The following is an 18,074-nucleotide window of genomic DNA, read 5'->3' on the forward strand; positions in this document are numbered from 1 at the left end:
AATGAGAAGAAATTGAGAGAAGAGAAAAAAGAGAAGGAGGAGATTGAGAAAGAGATAGAATGAGACGAAAATGGAGATAGATGAAGCGAAAAAGACGGAAGGAGGAGTGAATAAAAAGATTAGGAAAAAGTGAAGAGGGGGTTTGGCAAAGTCAGACGGAAAAAGCTTATTAAAATGTATGCAGATAGGCCAAACTTAGGGCAGGACAACTTCTGCCGGGTCTTCTAGTATTGTATGTAGTATCTCTTAATCCTGAACACAATAGCGAAAACAAGTTCAGACACCAGTCTGAAAATGATGCTAAGACAATCAAGAAACGACTCTGAAAATATTCCGAAAATACTTATACCACAGCACGAAAACATCGGAAGACCAACAAAGACCAAAAGGAAGCAGCTGATGAACCCTATCTACGTTACTATACGGACTGTGGCAAACACCGTTCAGAAGAAGATTCGACGTAAGTTTCTAACATCTACACAGCGAACAGCAGCTCTGAGAATAGCCTTCGTTTTTCGCACCGTATCAGGACCAGCCATACAACTGGTTACCAGAACAACACCCATCGAGCGAAATTAATCACAAATGTTGAAGCGGGGCTCTCAGAGCATGGGTTCTTCAAAAAAGGCCAGTACAGAATAAAAACGGCGGACAATTCTAAGTGTGTTTGCGGCTATGTAGATAAGAACGAAATGCTCGCGACGGAGCCAGGAACCGACAAATATTAAAGCAAATAGTCGGCAAAATTACTGTCAAAAGCGATACAAAAAAGATAATGGGTAGCAGAGAAGAGCGGCAACAAAGAGGTGGCAGAAGCATGATAAGGATCTTAAAAAACGAGTTGCTTCCAGGTCTCGTCCACGGATACCAAACGTGTGAAAACATTATTTTAATTTGCTTGAAACGTGCTATTTGGGCTTCAATAGCGACGCGCCTTTTGGTCGTCAGCTAACTTTCCCGGCACCCAAACTCGCGGGCACCTTTCTTATACGCAATTCTTTTGCAAAGAGGAAATGGCAACCCTAAGTTCCTCATGACACTAGGAGGTGGGGCATGATGCTCTTGGATGTTCAATTTGATCATATCAAATAGTTTCCGAAATGGTTAGGCTTGTAGCTTAATGGTGCTTGTGACCGAAAAGTATCTGATCTACATCCCGCAAAGGACCATCAACAGCGATAGCACTCGCCAAAACATTCGCAAAGTGCCTTTATCGCTACAACAATAATCCTGCAACCTAAATATTTGAAAGTAACTTTCCTATCTGATAATATTTTGATCGGGAATTTATTTAACTTTAATTGGTTTTTGCCAATATTCTTCCCAGCCGAAACTTCTTGACCCAGCATGCAACTGTGGAATATTGAAGAAGGGTCGCCTAATATCGCCTTATGTCCAAGTGGATAATCCCACGTGAAAATACAAATCAAATAATCACTCAAAATTCCCAATTATAAAAATGTCGTATTTGTTTTCAATATTTTCAAGATGCTTTTACAAAGCCTACATATGTACATACATATTATGCAATAAGTATGTATTTGTAGTTCCTTTGCGACGAAAATGGGAGCCTGTCACGCAAAGCACCAGTTTCGGTTAAGGGTTGGATGACTACGTCCGAACTGGGGCTAATCGGATGCATAGCAGCATAGCTGGCAGCTACACTTATACCAACAGTGCCTAAGTCTGAGTTTATGAATTTAAATAAAGTACTCAAAGGCACCGACTACGACTGAACCAGTTAAGGACGCATTCAAACGGTCTGCGAAGGGGGACAATAACCATTAATACATCACATTAAGACATCACAATTTTAAATGTGTCATTTAAAAGCTTTACGAGGGAACAGAATTAGAACTTGTACCGCCTCTTAATGAGATAGTTCTGCGTTAGTTTGGAACTATTTCGATTCGCTGCAGGGTATTTATATAATTTCGAAACATGTATATTCTAGCCGATAAGACAGCAATCTTCGATTTTAGCTTATTTTAGTTTTCTGTCCTTAGTAAGCAATTAGTGCCAGAGCCAAACGGATCGTTTACCATTGTCGTGTATAAAAAGTTTGCGTCAATTTGATTTGACAACGCATACAAGAAATGTGCTTTAAAGCAATATTTTCTGTGACTATATCAAGTTTAGTGTTTTATTTAGTGGAAGCACAAAACCGTCTTTCGTCCACAACATCTCACCATCAAACTCACCCGCTACCTGTTCAGCCGTTGATAGCATCATATATAGAACCTGTGAAACGCGTCGAAATAAGTCATGTTGAGGTAGATATAATATTAAGAGTAACACCTTCTCCCCCCGCACAAGCTTATGATGCTACACAACCTTTGACAACATCTCATTTTACGCGCATAGTCAATGACGACACAGCCTTGCACCATGAACAACAAAATCTAAATAGTAGAAAAGAGTTCAATGATCGTAATCGTAATTATGAAAGCGATAGCAATAACAACAAGCAAGAATTAGTCAGAGAACCTGTTCGTACAAGCGGCTACGGTCAAGAATGGGAAACACAGATAATTGATAAACATAATCAAGTTAGGGAGCCAATACGCACAAGCGAGTTTAATCAAGAGAGGAGATATGAAATCGAAAATAATCGTAATCAACGTTTCGAGCGAGAGCCGGAGAGATTGTTGAATCAAGATAACAGTTCTACTGAAGCACAAGATCAACGTAGAAATGATTTTGACCGTGGGAAGGAATATGGACACGTAAATAATCACAACCCAGGTAACAACCATGAGCCGCAAAAAATTGTATATCAAACTACTAGCACCGGTAATTACGTGAGAGAGCCAATCCGTACAAGCGATTTTAATCAAGAGAGAAAATATGAAATCGAAAATAATGGTAATCAACGTTTTGAGCGAGAGCCGGAGAGATTGTTGAATCAAGATAACAGTTTTACTCAAGCACAAGATCAACGTAGAAATGATTTTGATCGTGGGAGAGATTATGGAGACGTAAATAATCACAACCAAGGTAACAACCGTGATCCAGAGAGAATTATATATCAGAGTGCTAATATCAATTATGAAGCAGAGCTTTATGAGGACAGTAAAGAAATATTTAATACTGATATCCATATAAAGGAAAGTGGGAAGCGAACTCAAAATATAGAAAATGCTTATGAGAATAGCAACAACCAAAGAAAATTAGTCAAAGAGCCTGCTCATGCGCGCGAATTAAATAGAGAACTAGAGTATGAGGAAGAAAGTAAAGCCTACTTGGGTTCAAATCGAGGGAACGAAATAAAAAGAAGCGAGATTAATCAAGAGAGGAAGTATGAAGATGGAAATTATAACCAAGGTTTTGATCGAGAAAGGTTGCTGATTCACGAACACAATTATACTCTAGCGAAGGATCCACGCACAAATGATTTTGATCGTGGAATAGAGAATATAGAGATCAGTAACGACAACAAAGGTGCCAATTATAAGCCGGATAGTGCATTAGATCGTCGTGCCGAAAATAATCAAATATTAAATCAACATCTTACAAGAGATCGCGACATAGAGACAAACAGAGACAACTTACAAGGTGGAAATAATCGGAGGCAAAAACTTGTTACTAAACCAATTCATACCAACGACTTTATTCAAAACAGGGACTACGAAAGAACAACTAGCCAAGGCAATAATCACGAGTCGGAAAGAAATATTGATCAAAGTAACAGCCATATTAGTAAACCAGACAGGCATAATGACAGGGAAGATATCCTAACAATGGAGAGTAGGGAACGTCCTCAAAGTACAGAACCTTCAAATATGGACAAAAATACGAAACATAAATCAGTCAATGCAGCAATTAGTAAAATTGGCTTGAATAAAGAGCGGGAATTTGAAGACACGAAAAATCATAAGCAAAATATTAATCGGAATCCGGTCGGAAAACTAAATCAGGATAGGGGCTTCAATAGCACGCCAAGTCGTCGTGTTGACAAGAATGAAACATTTGAACAAAATCCAAAAACGACGAGTCAGAAAACTGATGGCGAAGGAACCAAAGCTAAGGAAAATTCACAAAAAGCGAAAGCTAATCAGAAAAACCAAAAACGAAAAACCCGTCGGATATGTGAAAAGAGTAAATACTAAAATAATGTTTAAATGTTTTCCTAACTTTTTTTTCAATGAAAGTTTTCTGTTTTTGTTTACTAGAATATAGTGAATATATTGAACGCATCTACAGCAATGATGATGACACAACAGCTGATGCGAATGATTCTGAGTTTGATGGTCGCGTATTAGCATCACCCGGTGAATACCCCCATATGGTAAGCAAAAATATTTACATACATAAGTATATATAATAGTAATTCACAAAACAAAACAAACATATCATAGCCAAGTAGAAAAAGGAATAAGTAAGAAACAAATACTGAGGCTAATCTTCTTTGCTTTCAATAAGAGCTTACGATTTCTTCTATAAGGTTGATGTACTCCGTAGGACTCTCAATCGAAACGAATTTGATTTATAAATTAACTTGCTAAAGTCTTTTTCGGAGCATGTTCTGGCTGTTCATCGCGAGGAAGTGTCCTCAAAATGTGGCTGAATCTAAAAATTTATTTCGTTAATCTACTACTTGTGTGGGAAACCTGTTCAGGCCATTTTTGTTTGGTGATCTTATCAATGTCCATATAATACCAATTGATAATGGTAGATCTCTTCTAATATTATTTTCATTGAACGAGTCTGAGCTGGTTGGTTAGCGTAACAAGGAGAGGGAGTAGACTTTGTATACTTTTTCCGGGAACACAATCAGTTCATATGCCATCGGTTGTCTTAAGCACAATTGAAGTGGGTGACCCCCAATAGATTTGAAGAATCCATAGTAGAATTATCGGAGGATTCTTACAGCTGCCCATTCCTGTCCGTTGGGACAACAAAAAAGTGACTGCTGCATTGTTAGACGATCAGCACCTTTTCAGCTGTTACTAGCCAATAATTTGAATTGATTTGTTTGAAATTCGTTTTCACGTCTTAATATTTTCTGATTCTATAGACAGCACTAGGATTCAAGCGAAAAGATGGGAGCATCGATTACAAATGTGGCGGCAGTTTAATAAGCGAAAATTTTGTTATTACAGCAGCGCATTGCACAAATTTTACAGGGTAAGTAATTTACGTATTTTGTGAATACTTCGAGTACCTTTTAGAAGTCTCGTTATAAAACTAAATTATTTCCGAGCTTATCCTGAAAACAATACAAAAATCAATGATCTAAAACTAATCGCTAAATGATCTAAAACTAATCGCTAAATAACCTTTAAATGATTTAAAAAAAACACAGCTTCTATAACGGTGAGATCCAGATAAAGTTTTAAAGTGATCCCGAATCAGTTCAAAAACAATATTCAAATCAATACCAGAAAATGATCAGAAAATAATCCCGACATTATTGGGAAGTTGTTCCGGAATAGAGCAACAACGATTCCGAAACGGCTCCAAATCCTCAATTGATGTAAAATTGATCGGGAAATAGCCTCGAAATCAAAGTTAAATGTTCTGATATGGTAACGAAGTAATCCAGAAAGTATTGCGAAAACGACTCCGCATTTATACCAGTCCCGAAAATAATCCCGATATGATACAGATTTCGTCCCGAAAACACTCCTTAATGCTTTCGAAATAGTCCCGAAGTTATGCAAAGAAAGCCTCGAAGTGATTTTGTAAACCATCTCGTCATAATTCCGAGACATTCCCGTAGATATACCGAAATAACTCCGCTATGAACCTTTATCCAATCACGAAATGATTCTGAAATTTTCGGGGCTACACAAAACAATCCCAAAAACATGATCCCATTATTCCATTCCCTCTTTTTTTCCAGCGAAGTCCCTACAATAGCACGCATTGGTGATATAAATCTAATGAAAGACGAGAAATATGTAGAACCACAAATGTATCGCATACGTAAGATCTACATACAACCAGAATATGATGGAATAACCCATTACAATGATATAGCATTGTTGCAATTGAATACGAGTGTTGAGTGAGTACTTAATGAGCCATTCTATTAAATCCTAATTATTTTGATTTTTTCATTATATTCGCAGCTTCAGCGAATTTGTACGGCCAATAAAATTGTGGTCACGTTCCGATTTACCCTTTAGCATGGCCTTCGCCATGGGTTATGGAGCAACATCGTTTGCGCGAGCGCCTACACAACAACTCACCGATTTTAATATGACTATTATTGCGAACGATGAGTGTAATGAACGTTTGCCGCAATTGGGTGAAATACCACATGGTATAGTTGAGAGTTTAATTTGTGCTGAAGATTTGGTAATGCATCGTGATACATGTCAGGTGAAATATGGAAATAAATCGATGTTGTGCTGATATGAAAGATCTTGTTTTCTAATCCTTTTTTAGGGCGACTCCGGCGGTCCATTGCAATATAATATCAGAGGCAGACGTCGCAAAAATCGTATACATTATCAACTTATTGGCATTACTTCATTTGGCTTGCTCTGTCGGAGTCCCAATCCAGGTGTTTATCAGCGTATATATTCATTTTTGGATTGGATCGAAAGCAATGTTTGGACGGATTAAAACTTTAAGGATATGTGGTTTATGAATAAGAATGTGTGCAAAATTTTTGTAAAATATCTGGCTTAGAACGAAAATGTTTGAAAGCTTTGAGTTGAATGCGATTTTTTTTAACTCGCAAGTTACCAGTTGTAAATTTTCGAACAATAGCGAAACGATTTATCAACACAGCAGGATGTTTCCGTTTGGCAAATGACCTGAGAATAACTAGGAACTACTTTTAACTTCACAACTTTAACAAAAGTTAAAGTCATTAAAGTTCTACGGGTAAAATTTGGCCCGTTAGTAAGTTTATGGTATACAAGTAATTTAACATACTAGAATTTTTTGTTCACAGACCTGAAAGAAATCGAAAATTCGCTTATAAGGAAATCTGCCTAGAAAAGCAAAAGTCATAATTTGTTTAAAATGGGTTAAATATGACCCGAAGACCAAATTTAAAACAAAAATCTATGCTACGAAAGTCGCAAATCAGCTCAGAATCACAAGTGGCTATAAAGCAGACCTGTAAAGTGTTGAGTACATACTTGTTCTAGTACCAAATAAGTACAAGTACTTCAAATCTAAGTACAAAGTAAAAGTACTACAATACTTGTACTTCGAAGCTGAGAGTACAAGTAGATATACTTACGAAATACTTGCAAGTACACTAAAGTGCTTTTTCTGATAAAATAAAATATGTCAGTTTGATTCATAAATGGAAAATCAAAATATGAGTAAAATTAATATTAGAAAGTAAAAAGAATTAAAACAATATATTAAATAAGTATAAATTGTACAACAGCTAACAATATTAAAGTAGTTTTGTGCTTGCCTTCATTAGTACTAGCTTTTCAAACGAAAAGTCCGTCATTGATTGTCCTCTAGGACTATAAACAATGCCTGATAAAGAAAATAACGCTCTAATGGGACGAAGGAAGCTAAGGGCGTATTCATTTTTAGTGATAGGTCCTTCATAAGACGATAACTCTGAAGCATATTGAAATCTGTTAATGTATCATTAAGATACCTGTAAAACTCTTCTTCAACCATTTTGTCAAAGTTAGGTGATCGTAAGGGTGCTGGTTGATCCGCTTCAAAACCGTTCAATACTTATCAAAGTACTTCGACAGTACTTCGATGCTTATACTTGTACTCATTTTTCGAAGTACTGAGGTACTGATACTTGTACTTGTACTGGTACTATTTCTTTACATGTCTGCTATAAAGTAAAGAAATAAGAAAATAGAAAAAACACCTTCCTTATCCTTATATTTTATTGCTTACTAAGTTAAGTGCAATTTTATCTAACTGAAATATCGCAATATCTTGGTTGAGTCGTAAAGCACTATAACTGGACTGTCATATCTCACAGCAATTTTCTCGAAAATCTCTTATTTCAGCAAAAAATTTATAGAATTTATGTTAAAATAGGTTATTTTTACAACTATTTCAAAATAAGTAATTTTTCAAGCATTTGCTCAGATAACGCATCTTCGAACTACCAGCTGATGTAGGATGAAGCCATTCTCATGTATGTAAGTTCTTAAAATTTACTATTATTTTAACAACTAAAAATTTTCATTTTAATAAACTTATTTACTACACAACTTAAGAATATTTTAAACCTTATCTCAAGTCTACCATAAAGCGCATACTCATTTTGGCCACACATTAGCCTCTATCCAATCGAGGTATTTTGATACTCTTGTATAAACACCTGGCGTTTCTGTTGCACAACCCAAACCGAATGATGTGATTCCAACTACATATGGTATACGCCCTTCCTTTAATATCAATGGCCCACCCGAGTCACCCTGTGTAAAAGTGTACAAGAAATAAAAGATGACTTTTCATTAAAAGATAATAAAGTTTTAAATTACCTGACAGGTGTCGCGACCATATTGTCTGTCTTGTGCACATAATTGTGAATCTGTTAGACCTCTTGGCACCTCAGCAGTATTGTTGTAATGCTTTTGACATATACTGTTGCTTATAATAAGAAGGTAGGCCTTTAAAAGTTCGTCGAATGATCTGCCACCTAGAGGATAAAAATGAAATCTAAAGTTATTTTTAAAACATCTTTAAAAAACTTTGGTTATAAGCTTAAATATCCTACGGTAATGGCGCGCAGAGCTAAGAAAGCCTCTATCCAAGGTCGAACCATGAAATAAAACCGAAAGAGAGTTTATACAAAGTAGAGCCATAAAAAAATTAGCATTGGAAGGGACTTGCAGATCGTACTCTTTAGAGAACCCCATCAGTACATAGTCTTCGCAGTAGAGCCGAGGTAGGTTCTTCTGACCATTTTTAGCCGATCATTATTCATACGAACTTCTCAAATTTTTATGTTTCCTGATTATGGTTTTAACAGGACATTTCACATTAAGGCCACAAAAGTCAGCCTAAATATCGTCAAATCTCTGCTAGACTAACCAAAAGTTGAACAAAAACTTAAGCAAATATATTGAAAGCCAGCACAACCAGAACTCCACAGCAAGCCCTTGGGTATTTCGGTTGGAAACTTTACCTCATTTCCCAGCTACTTCGTATAGAGTCTTTAAAAAACAAGAAGTAACAGAGTGAAGATATCGCGATTGTTATTTTTCTCAAATTATCCTTTTAATTAATATATCTGTTAATATTTCGGGTTTGAAAACTGGATAGGGTTTCAATTTCACTCGTCGGATCCAACATTCCTGCCTTGCGACATCTGCTTAATTTAGAACATTGGCTTTCACAGGACCGAAAAGGTATGTGTGTATTTTAGGCGGACTGTTCATTATGTCTTATCTTTGTCTTCCTTCTTCACAGAGTTTGAAGAGAAGGCAGTTTTAACGCTTGCGTTGCTATAGTTGCGATAAAGCCTCATCTGCGCCAGCTGGATACCGGAAGCCGACGCGTGGAATGAAGCTAGAAGTGCATCATATAGGAATAGCGGAAGTCTTCTGCTCTGAAGCACCAACGCTCGTGCGGAGCCTGCTCCTCTGAAGGGATTTCGGATCTCCATTGCATTACTGTCCTACGTTACACACCTTTCACAATCCTTCCCTAAAACCGTAGGACTTCGCTTTATAGAATTAGCTTATATGCATTTTCGAGCAAAGTAAAAAGGTAATCAAATTTTGACGTAATAAAATGTTATGTATGAAGTGGGTTTGTTGAATTTTAAGCTGTTTCCCAAATATTGAAGGATTCTCTTTTATGAGCACATTCTCCTCAAGACCCAATCGCAGACGTGCCGTTCATTCATAATAGGTCTTTTAGCTTGTATCCCGACTGGCGAGTGGAATTTCACCTTATCGCGGCTACCGCTTCGAAAAAGCCCCATCTCAAAAAACGTCTGAATAAGTCCCGAGAACAGAGTTTGCTTTAAAAACGCCCTATTTCAAAATTCGGTCAAGAACGCCCTATTTGAGCTCAAATTCAATACATTTTGACGTCAGCAGGGCGTCTATATAAAAAATTCTTAAATACGGCGTGCTTCAACTGAATTCTGAAAAAGTGCGTTTTTGAAAAAATAAAAAAATAAAATGATATAAGGCGTTACTCAAACGATTTCAGCTGCAGGGCGTTTTCGAAACGGCCGTCGAGATATGGTGATATTCCACTCAGCTGTCGAACTAAAATCATCCATCAAATATATTATTTGGAGTCCAACCAAAGCGAAAAATAACAGAGGAACATAAGCTACTTTATAGTAAATGCATTATTACAACTGAAAATATGTTATCCCAAAATAGGTTCAACTTACCGAAAGCAGTATGACCATAACCAATAGCCGTAGTATTCTCATTGTCCAGTATAGCATTTTCGCCGACACAAGCTGGTATGAACTCCCTTGGAAGTTAAAAAAATAAAAATATGTATTTTAGGAAATAGTGCAATTATTTGTCACTAAAGTACATTCAATTTACGTAATTGATGTATTCAGTTTGAGTAAAGCAATATCATTGTAGGCTTCCGTCGAACTATAGCCAGGATGAATCAAAACGTCGGAGATTTCGTATTTCTTCAAAGAATAATCATTAAGCCCGCCACCACCTGGCAGTACAATTGAAGGTGAGGCACTAGAAAAAAATAAAAAAAAATATTACATGTAGGTATGTGTGTATATGTTCCCTTGGCATTACTTACCCACCGACGCGTGCACAATGAGCAGCTGTCAAAACGAAGTTCGGTGCTATAAGGGCACCTCCACACTTGTACTCATATAAATCAGATAGCATTGTTTCGAAACCCAAAGCAACCTTCAGTGGTAGTGGTAAGAAAATTTTAAATCAAATAACTGTTCAGTAAATTTAATAATTACCATGTACGGAAATTCATTGGGTTTTGTAGGGAGACCACCTACCATATTGTGCATTTCTGGATAATACAACGAGCAGGCTAAAAAGTATAAAATATATCAAACGTGAGTATATATTCTGCGTAGTCGATACTCTAGCTCAACAACAGGCATCGATATTTTCTAATAGCAGTCCCAAGAATAATGATGTTTCGAAAAGGCCGAGTACCATGACATGCATAGATGCTAGATGCTGTTGGTTTCTTGTGGCAAATTATTAATGGATTCACATCGTGAGAAGAATATTCATCTAGATTTTGTATACATTAGTATAGATCTTAGTCTGCGTTTACGTTGGAGCCTTAAGGCTAGATTAAATTTTCAGTAGAGCTATGAGTCAAGCTGCGACTCAACCAAAGAGTGATACCTAGCGATATTTTGGATTAGTATCGAAGCCCAATGTTTTCAAAATTTTCCTTTTAAAATAATTAAAACATCAATTTCAGTTATCATCGAGGTTCCAACATAAACGCACATTACGGGAGCTTTCTATTTGTAACGTACATATATATCATAACTTGCACTGACTGTTAAAACAACTCTTGTGAAATGTTCTCATAGTCCTGACGATAACTTATTTCATAGCTATAAGATTATCAAATGTTAAATTTATGATATTACTATGATAAGATTAAAGGGTGGACAAGGGCGGATTGCAGGTTTTCTGTGGATGCACCACTCCCCTAACTCGGTTGGAGAGTTGTCGTCTGAGTCCATAGACTTGAAAGATTTAACCTTCTGGATTGCTTCCAGAACTCCTTTTTCTGGTGCTCGATCATAGCTTGACACTCTTCGCCGAAGAGTGAAAATAAATTTTTGGTGCATTTCGAGCCTCAGTTAACACAATTTTCATGAACAGGGTCTACGCGCTTGGCAAAAATAAGGCCTTTAGGTCTTTCTTACGGCGGCCGCCGTTGTGTGATGGTAGTATGACCCATCTACCACAGCAAATATTCTAGGTTCAGGTTCCGAGCAAAGCAACATAAAAAATTTAGAAAATGTTTTTTCAGCTAAAAACGTTTTTCTGAGTAGAGGCGCCCTCGGCAGTGGTTTGATAAAAACTCCGAGTATACATATTGCTGCCATGGAAAGCTTCTCAGTGAAAACTCATGCTGCCAATTTGTACGAAAAATTAAAAGGAGTGCGACACATCAGTTCTTCAGAGGTAAATTGCGGCAAGTAAAAATATATTATATAGAAAACATTTTTATTAATATCGAATTTTATAGTAAAAGTTTCGGTTTACTATAGAAAATGTATCGATTTTTTATCGCAAACATATGGATTGGTTACTGAAAATTATCAAATTGTTATCGTAAGAGTTTCTATTTGATATCGAAGAAGTATCGATTAGTTATCGAAGAAATATTGTTATCAAAGAATTATGGGTTTGTTGTTATGGTTAACGATGGCTTGCAGATGCATCATCGATTTAATATCAATTGTTTATCGTTGTCTTTTTCATGAAAAACCGATGAGTCGTCGTTAGCAAATCGACAACAGTCTAATAAAAAATCGATATTTTTTCGGACATAAAACGATATTTTTTATACAACAATTTATAAACTTTCGATAATAAATCGACATTTTTTCGCTAAAATCCATAAGTTTTCGATAACACGTGGATAACAATACGATAATAATTTGACAACTTTTTTATTCATAAACAATTGTAAAATATTCCCGAAATGATCCCGCAATATATAGTTGCTAACGTAATCACGGAATTATCACGAAAGGGCCCCGTATTGGATCCAAGATGATTCCATCATAATCTCGAAATAGTCCCGAAAAAGTACCGGCTTTGTCCCGAAAAAGTCATGAAAATAATCCCGAAATATTTCCTTAACCTTCCCAAAGTTATCTCGAAATAGTACCTAAACAATCCCGAAAAAAATTCAAAATAATACTGAAATGAGCTCAGAATAGGCCTGGAAAAATCCTAACAGAAAAATCCCAACAATACTACCAAAAAATCGGTCTGAAAAAAGTATCCGCTGACCCCAAAAATATAATATCTATATATATATACAAATGATTTTTGAGGAACAATAAGTATTTGCAGACCCTAATAATAACATAATGTTAAGTTTACGTTATGTTAATTCTAACAGAGCAGATGAGAGATTTGCCATTCCCGAAACCCTTTTCGGTCGCAAAATAACCATTTCAAAAAAAACTTAGGCAATAAATCAGGCTATACGATCTTAGTGATAGTGAGAAAAGAGTTGAAAATAAAAATGAATCACGGTGAAAAACCGAAAGAATTCAAAAATAAATATATCTCACTGAGAAATCTCTTATTTTTGTTGGATATCGGTTGTTATCACTGATTAACCGAATTGCTTTCTCTGGTTAACCGTAAAATGTATCCTCTGACTTAAATGCATATTTTACCTCTGCTTGTTTCATATTCCTTTGGTAAGTCACGACAACAAACAAACTGTTCCGAACGCTCAAAATAACAAGTTTTCACACGCTCCCTTGAATCGAAGGCACTCGGACAAAGTTTGATATTGCGGCACATTCCCGCAGCACCATCTGGCAAAGTACACTCACTTTCGAAGTCATCAATATCAGGAAAAAGTATGCGTTCTGGCATTTGCGCTAATATAGAGAGTTCCAATTATAATTAAAAAATTTTTTGTTTAAACAATACAAACCCCACGATTTTATGCTCCATACAACAATTATCAGTACTTCTAACTTCATAGTTTATATCTCTATAAATCAATTTAACGTCACAATAAAAGCCACACTTACAGATTTATAACTCTAGACTAGAATACCTAATAGCTTGCTGATGCAGTATAACACTTAATTTTCTGAAGCTTTTAAAAGCGAAATCAAATAGGTTTTATTCGATCGATTGATAAGCTGTGTAACGCTGACATCAATAGCGATTTGTGAATATAAACAAAAATATGAATTGATAGATAATATATGTATGTACCATATATGCTCATAAGGCCGAGCCAATTTAATTCAGGCGTGTTCCAAAAGCAATAGCCGTGGTAAGATGATAGCGTATACCAGCTAACTTTGGCTAAACCCACGATAAGGTATGCCTGAAGTAAAATGCAAAGTAATTCCCGTACCATATGTGATCCTTCATTTCTAATGACGCCAAAGGTAAATGTTTAAGGACTTTTATTTTCGATGGCATGTTATGTCCAGACTTTTGTAGTAGAATGTCCATTTTGCCGGGTGGTTGATGATGAACCACGTGCGGAGTAAACGGGAGATCAATCGATCGAAACTTGGAGCCAGAGTGCTGGTATTTTGGTGGTCAGAGACATCGTCGCTAAGTACTGCCTTTCATGGATGTGACCGGCATCTATCTGCGATCGAGGGCAAGGCGAGGCTTTGCACTATAACCCTTCACACTTATTATCCGAGGATAAGGTCCTATTTAATGAGAAATTAAGAGCGATAACTCTTTTTTACACGTTACATCAAAATCAGTCTTGGCAACTTTAAAACCAGAGTGAATAAGGAAGAGGCCTTTGTTACTACAGTAGATAAATTTAGCATCAGCGCGGTATAAGAACTTCCAAGGACTGGCTTCGCTGCTACTCACAGTGACTCTAGAAAACTAGACAAATACTTGCTAACGAAACAGACATCTGGTCGGTTGATCGCCTCTTGCGCCGGCTCACTAAGAGCTATCTTCCACCTGACGATGTAATCAAACAGCTTTTTAGCTCACTATATAACACTACTGCAGACGAAATCGAGCACGGCAAATCAAATGGGGAAATAATAAATTTAATTGAATCAATGAAAGAATTGGAGCCGTGGCAACCATTTTACTGTAAAGGGTTAAAAGTTTGAGACTGTTAAATTTAAAATTCTCTCTCGGCGAATAAAAATCACGTGATATTAGTCTCTCATCAAATATATTTTTGTCCTAATGTACGGATCGGAATTATGTACGGTGTGGAAAGATGATGTACGGAAAATATATAGTCTAAACCGTGATGCCAAGCTTTGGTATAGAAAGTATTCCCGTATTAGGAAGCGGAGGAAAGTCCGACTCTTTTCGCTTGGAGGTGTTAAAAATTTGGCCTCTGGTTTGCAAAATAGGGAGAGCTGGCGGGACTTGCTACTAATTTACTGTACATCGGCCAAAGTCACCTATGTTTTAAGCGTTCGTTAATACCCAGATGGGTGCTAGATGGCGAGGGACATGAGAAAATCGATACCCCAATCCATGATCACGGAATATGACTTAATTTAAGTGAAAATAGCAATATCCCAGCTAAAAAATAAAATGGCACCTGGTAACGACGGACTATCCTCTGAGTGTCCAATCATGGAGGTAAAGATTTTGTAAAGACCAGGCTTCAGATCATGTATAAAATATGGAGTGCATCGTACACCTAGAAAAAAAGTATTCAATTTGAAATTCATTAAAACTGAAAATTATGCTCATGTCAATTTTGAATGGAGTGACCCATATATACTTACATGTTATGTTTATAATAATTTAGCAGCTTTGATTGCGCTTGATAAAAATTTGGTCTTTCTTCACTCAAAGCTCTAAAGCTTAACCGTTAATTCGTCAATAATAAAAGCACGTACTTCCCACCTAGGTCACAATCCCCAAAACTTGTTTGGATTGTATTATTGTTGTACCGATAAAAGCACACATACATAGTGTACGTGAATCCACAAACCACATGGGCATTAATATTAGTAAGAGAGTTATTAATGTGTTAGTATAAATACAATAACCCAGTAGAAAACTAGACACCACGGCATGACAAAGGGCTGATGTTAGACCGTTAACAGGAAATTGATTTTGTAAATTTTTCATAGGTCCGTCACATAGACTGAATATGTCCATATTGTTGCCAGAAGTTTACTCAACCACAATCCCAACGAAAACCGAGAGCAGATTTATAAAATAACTACTTGCTTTTGGCGAATACTAGATAATTTCTAAGACCAATGCTATTTTCTGCATCTGGCCGGTTGTCTGTGTCACTTTTATAGCTGGAGTTCGAATCTGCCGAGCGCAGAACACGATCAATGTCCTATTTGGGAGGTCAGTTCTCTTAGGCCTACTTGCAGAACTCAGAGTAAGCTGCTCATGAATGGTTAAACTAAAACAACTTTTTAAATTTTTCAAAATTTACTTAAAAAAGTTCTTTAAGTAAGCCTTATAAAGAAGAGCAAATCCATCTCCACCGCGTTTGCGGTTAACCCGATGTCAGATAGCGGGGTATATAAAACCCGAAGGCCCTGATCCATATGGGAGAAAATTCTTGGCATTTGAACATGTCATTAGCGCACTTTACGGCCATTCTCGTGAATTAGGCAGAGCGTATTTATAATCTAATCTGATTTGCGTACATCAGACAATTTTTATACTCAGTTGAGCAGAGCTCACAGAGTATATTAACTTTGATTGGATAACGGTTGGTTGTACAGGTATAAAGGAATCGAGATAGATATAGACTTCCATATATCAAAATCATCAGTATCGAAAAAAATTTTGATTGAGCCATGCCCGTCCGTCCGTCCGTCCGTCCCTTAATACGATAACTTGAGTAAATTTTGAGGTATCTTGATGAAATTTCGTATGTAGGTTCCTGGGTACTCATCTCAGATCGTTGTTTAAAATGAACGATATCGGACTATAACCACGCCCACTTTTTCCATATCGAAAATTTCGAAAAACAGAAAAAGTGCGATAATTCATTACCAAAGATGGATAAAGCGATGAAACTTGGTAGGTGAGTTGAACTTATGCCACACAATAGAACATTAGTAAAATTTTGGACAATGGGCGTGGCACCGCCCACTTTTAAAAGAAGGTAATTTAAAAGTTTTGCAAGCTGTAATTCGGCAGTCGTTGAAGACATCGTGATGAAATTTGGCAGCAAAGTTACTCATATTACTATATGTATGCTTAATAAAAATTAGCAAAATCGGATAACGACCACGCCCACTTTAAAAACAATTTTTTTTTAGTCAAATTTTAACAAAAAATTAAGTATATTTACAGTATATAAGTAAATTATGTCAACATTCAACTCAAGTAATGATATGGTGCAACAAAATACAAAAATAAAAGAAAATTTCAAAATGGGCGTGGCTCCGCCATTTTTCATTTAATTTGTCTAGGATACAAAAATTTACCAATCCTTGTGAAATTAGTTAGGGGCTTAGATTCTAGGACGATAACTGTTTTCTGTGAAAAAGGGCGAAATCGGCTGAAGCCACGCCCAGTTTTTATACAAAGTCGACTGTCTGTCCTTCCGCTCGGCCGTTAACACGATAACTTGAGCGAAAGTCAATATATCTTTATTAAACTCAGTTCACTTACTTATCTGAACTCACTTTGTATTGGTATAAAAAATGGCCGAAATCCGACTATGACCACGCCCACTTTTTCGATATCGAAAATTACGAAAATGAAAAAATGCCATAATTCTATACCAAATACGAAAAAAGGGATGAAACATGGTAATTGGATTGGTTTGTTGACGCAAAATATAACTTTAGAAAAAACTTTGTAAAATGGGTGTGACACCTACCATATTAAGTAGAAGAAAATGAAAAAGTTCTGCAGGGCAAACTCAAAAGCCATTGGATCTTGGCAGGAATACTGTTCGCGGCATTACATATATAAATAAATTAGCGGTACCCGACAGATGATGTTCTGGGTCACCTTGGTCCACATTTTGGTCGATATCTCGAAAACGCCTTCACATATACAACTACCACCACTCCCTTTTAAAACCCTCATTAATACCTTTAATTTGATACCCATATCGTACAAACAAATTCTAGAGTCACCCCTGGTCCACCTTTATGTCGATATCTCGAAAAGGCGTCCTCCCATAGAACTAAGGCCCACTCCCTTTTAAAATACTCATTAACACCTTTAATTTGATACTCATATCGTACAAACAAATTCTAGAGTCACCGCTGGCCCACTCCCTTTTAAAATACTCTTTAATACCTTTCATTTGATACCCTTGTCATAAAAACACATTCCAGGGTTACCCTAGGTTCATTTTTTACATGGTGATTTTCCCTTATTTTGACTCCATAGCTCTCAGCTGAGTATGTAATGTTCGGTTACACCCGAACTTAGCCTTCCTTACTTGTTTTTTTAGAAGTTGGTTTGTGTAAGAACAGCTTGGCGGGTATAATTACCCGCCTC

At 36.6% G+C, this 18,074-nt stretch overlaps 2 protein-coding genes across 3 annotated transcripts; one reads left to right on the top strand and one right to left on the bottom strand.

Annotated features, from left to right (window-relative positions):
• The first annotated feature begins 1,863 nt into the window (after positions 1-1,863).
• LOC137237308 (uncharacterized) lies at positions 1,864-8,159 on the top strand. 2 transcript variants are annotated; one of them, XM_067760782.1, is made up of 6 exons: positions 1,864-4,098; positions 4,152-4,288; positions 5,018-5,127; positions 5,846-6,010; positions 6,075-6,327; positions 6,394-8,159. In XM_067760782.1, exons 1-6 carry the CDS (start codon positions 2,097-2,099, stop codon positions 6,571-6,573), a joined length of 2,847 nt encoding a protein of 948 aa, XP_067616883.1. In that variant the 5' UTR covers positions 1,864-2,096; the 3' UTR covers positions 6,574-8,159. The 2 variants fall into 2 exon arrangements, with proteins under 2 accessions (XP_067616883.1, XP_067616884.1); XM_067760783.1 differs by having other exon boundaries at positions 1,875-4,098; positions 4,173-4,288.
• On the bottom strand, positions 7,276-13,700 carry LOC137237309 (venom protease-like). The gene is made up of 8 exons (XM_067760785.1): positions 13,561-13,700; positions 13,295-13,504; positions 10,862-10,938; positions 10,687-10,799; positions 10,467-10,619; positions 10,304-10,389; positions 8,433-8,590; positions 7,276-8,366 (listed from the first exon to the last, which is right to left on the bottom strand). The coding sequence occupies exons 1-8, from the start codon at positions 13,607-13,609 to the stop codon at positions 8,208-8,210; spliced, it is 1,005 nt and encodes a 334-aa protein (XP_067616886.1). The 5' UTR covers positions 13,610-13,700; the 3' UTR covers positions 7,276-8,207.
• Positions 13,701-18,074: the final 4,374 nt, after the last annotated feature.

This window comes from Eurosta solidaginis, chromosome 1 (assembly GCF_040869045.1).
Source record: "Eurosta solidaginis isolate ZX-2024a chromosome 1, ASM4086904v1, whole genome shotgun sequence".
Lineage (NCBI taxonomy): Eukaryota > Metazoa > Arthropoda > Insecta > Diptera > Tephritidae > Eurosta > Eurosta solidaginis.

What these genes read in the sequence shown, in the direction of transcription:
- LOC137237308 (XM_067760782.1), top strand. Translation starts at nt 2,097, where the DNA reads ATGTGCTTTAAAGCAATATTTTCTGTGACTATATCAAGTTTAGTGTTT. An exon ending in CCGGTGAATACCCCCATATG is followed by an intron (nt 4,289 to 5,017) that starts GTAAGCAAAAAT and finishes CTGATTCTATAG; the next exon opens with ACAGCACTAGGATTCAAGCG. An exon ending in CATTGCACAAATTTTACAGG is followed by an intron (nt 5,128 to 5,845) that starts GTAAGTAATTTA and finishes CTTTTTTTCCAG; the next exon opens with CGAAGTCCCTACAATAGCAC.
- LOC137237309 (XM_067760785.1), bottom strand. Translation starts at nt 13,609, where the DNA reads ATGAAGTTAGAAGTACTGATAATTGTTGTATGGAGCATAAAATCGTGG. An exon ending in ATGGAGCATAAAATCGTGGG is followed by an intron (nt 13,505 to 13,560) that starts GTTTGTATTGTT and finishes TCTCTATATTAG; the next exon opens with CGCAAATGCCAGAACGCATA. An exon ending in TTATGGTCATACTGCTTTCG is followed by an intron (nt 8,591 to 10,303) that starts GTAAGTTGAACC and finishes TTTATCCTCTAG; the next exon opens with GTGGCAGATCATTCGACGAA.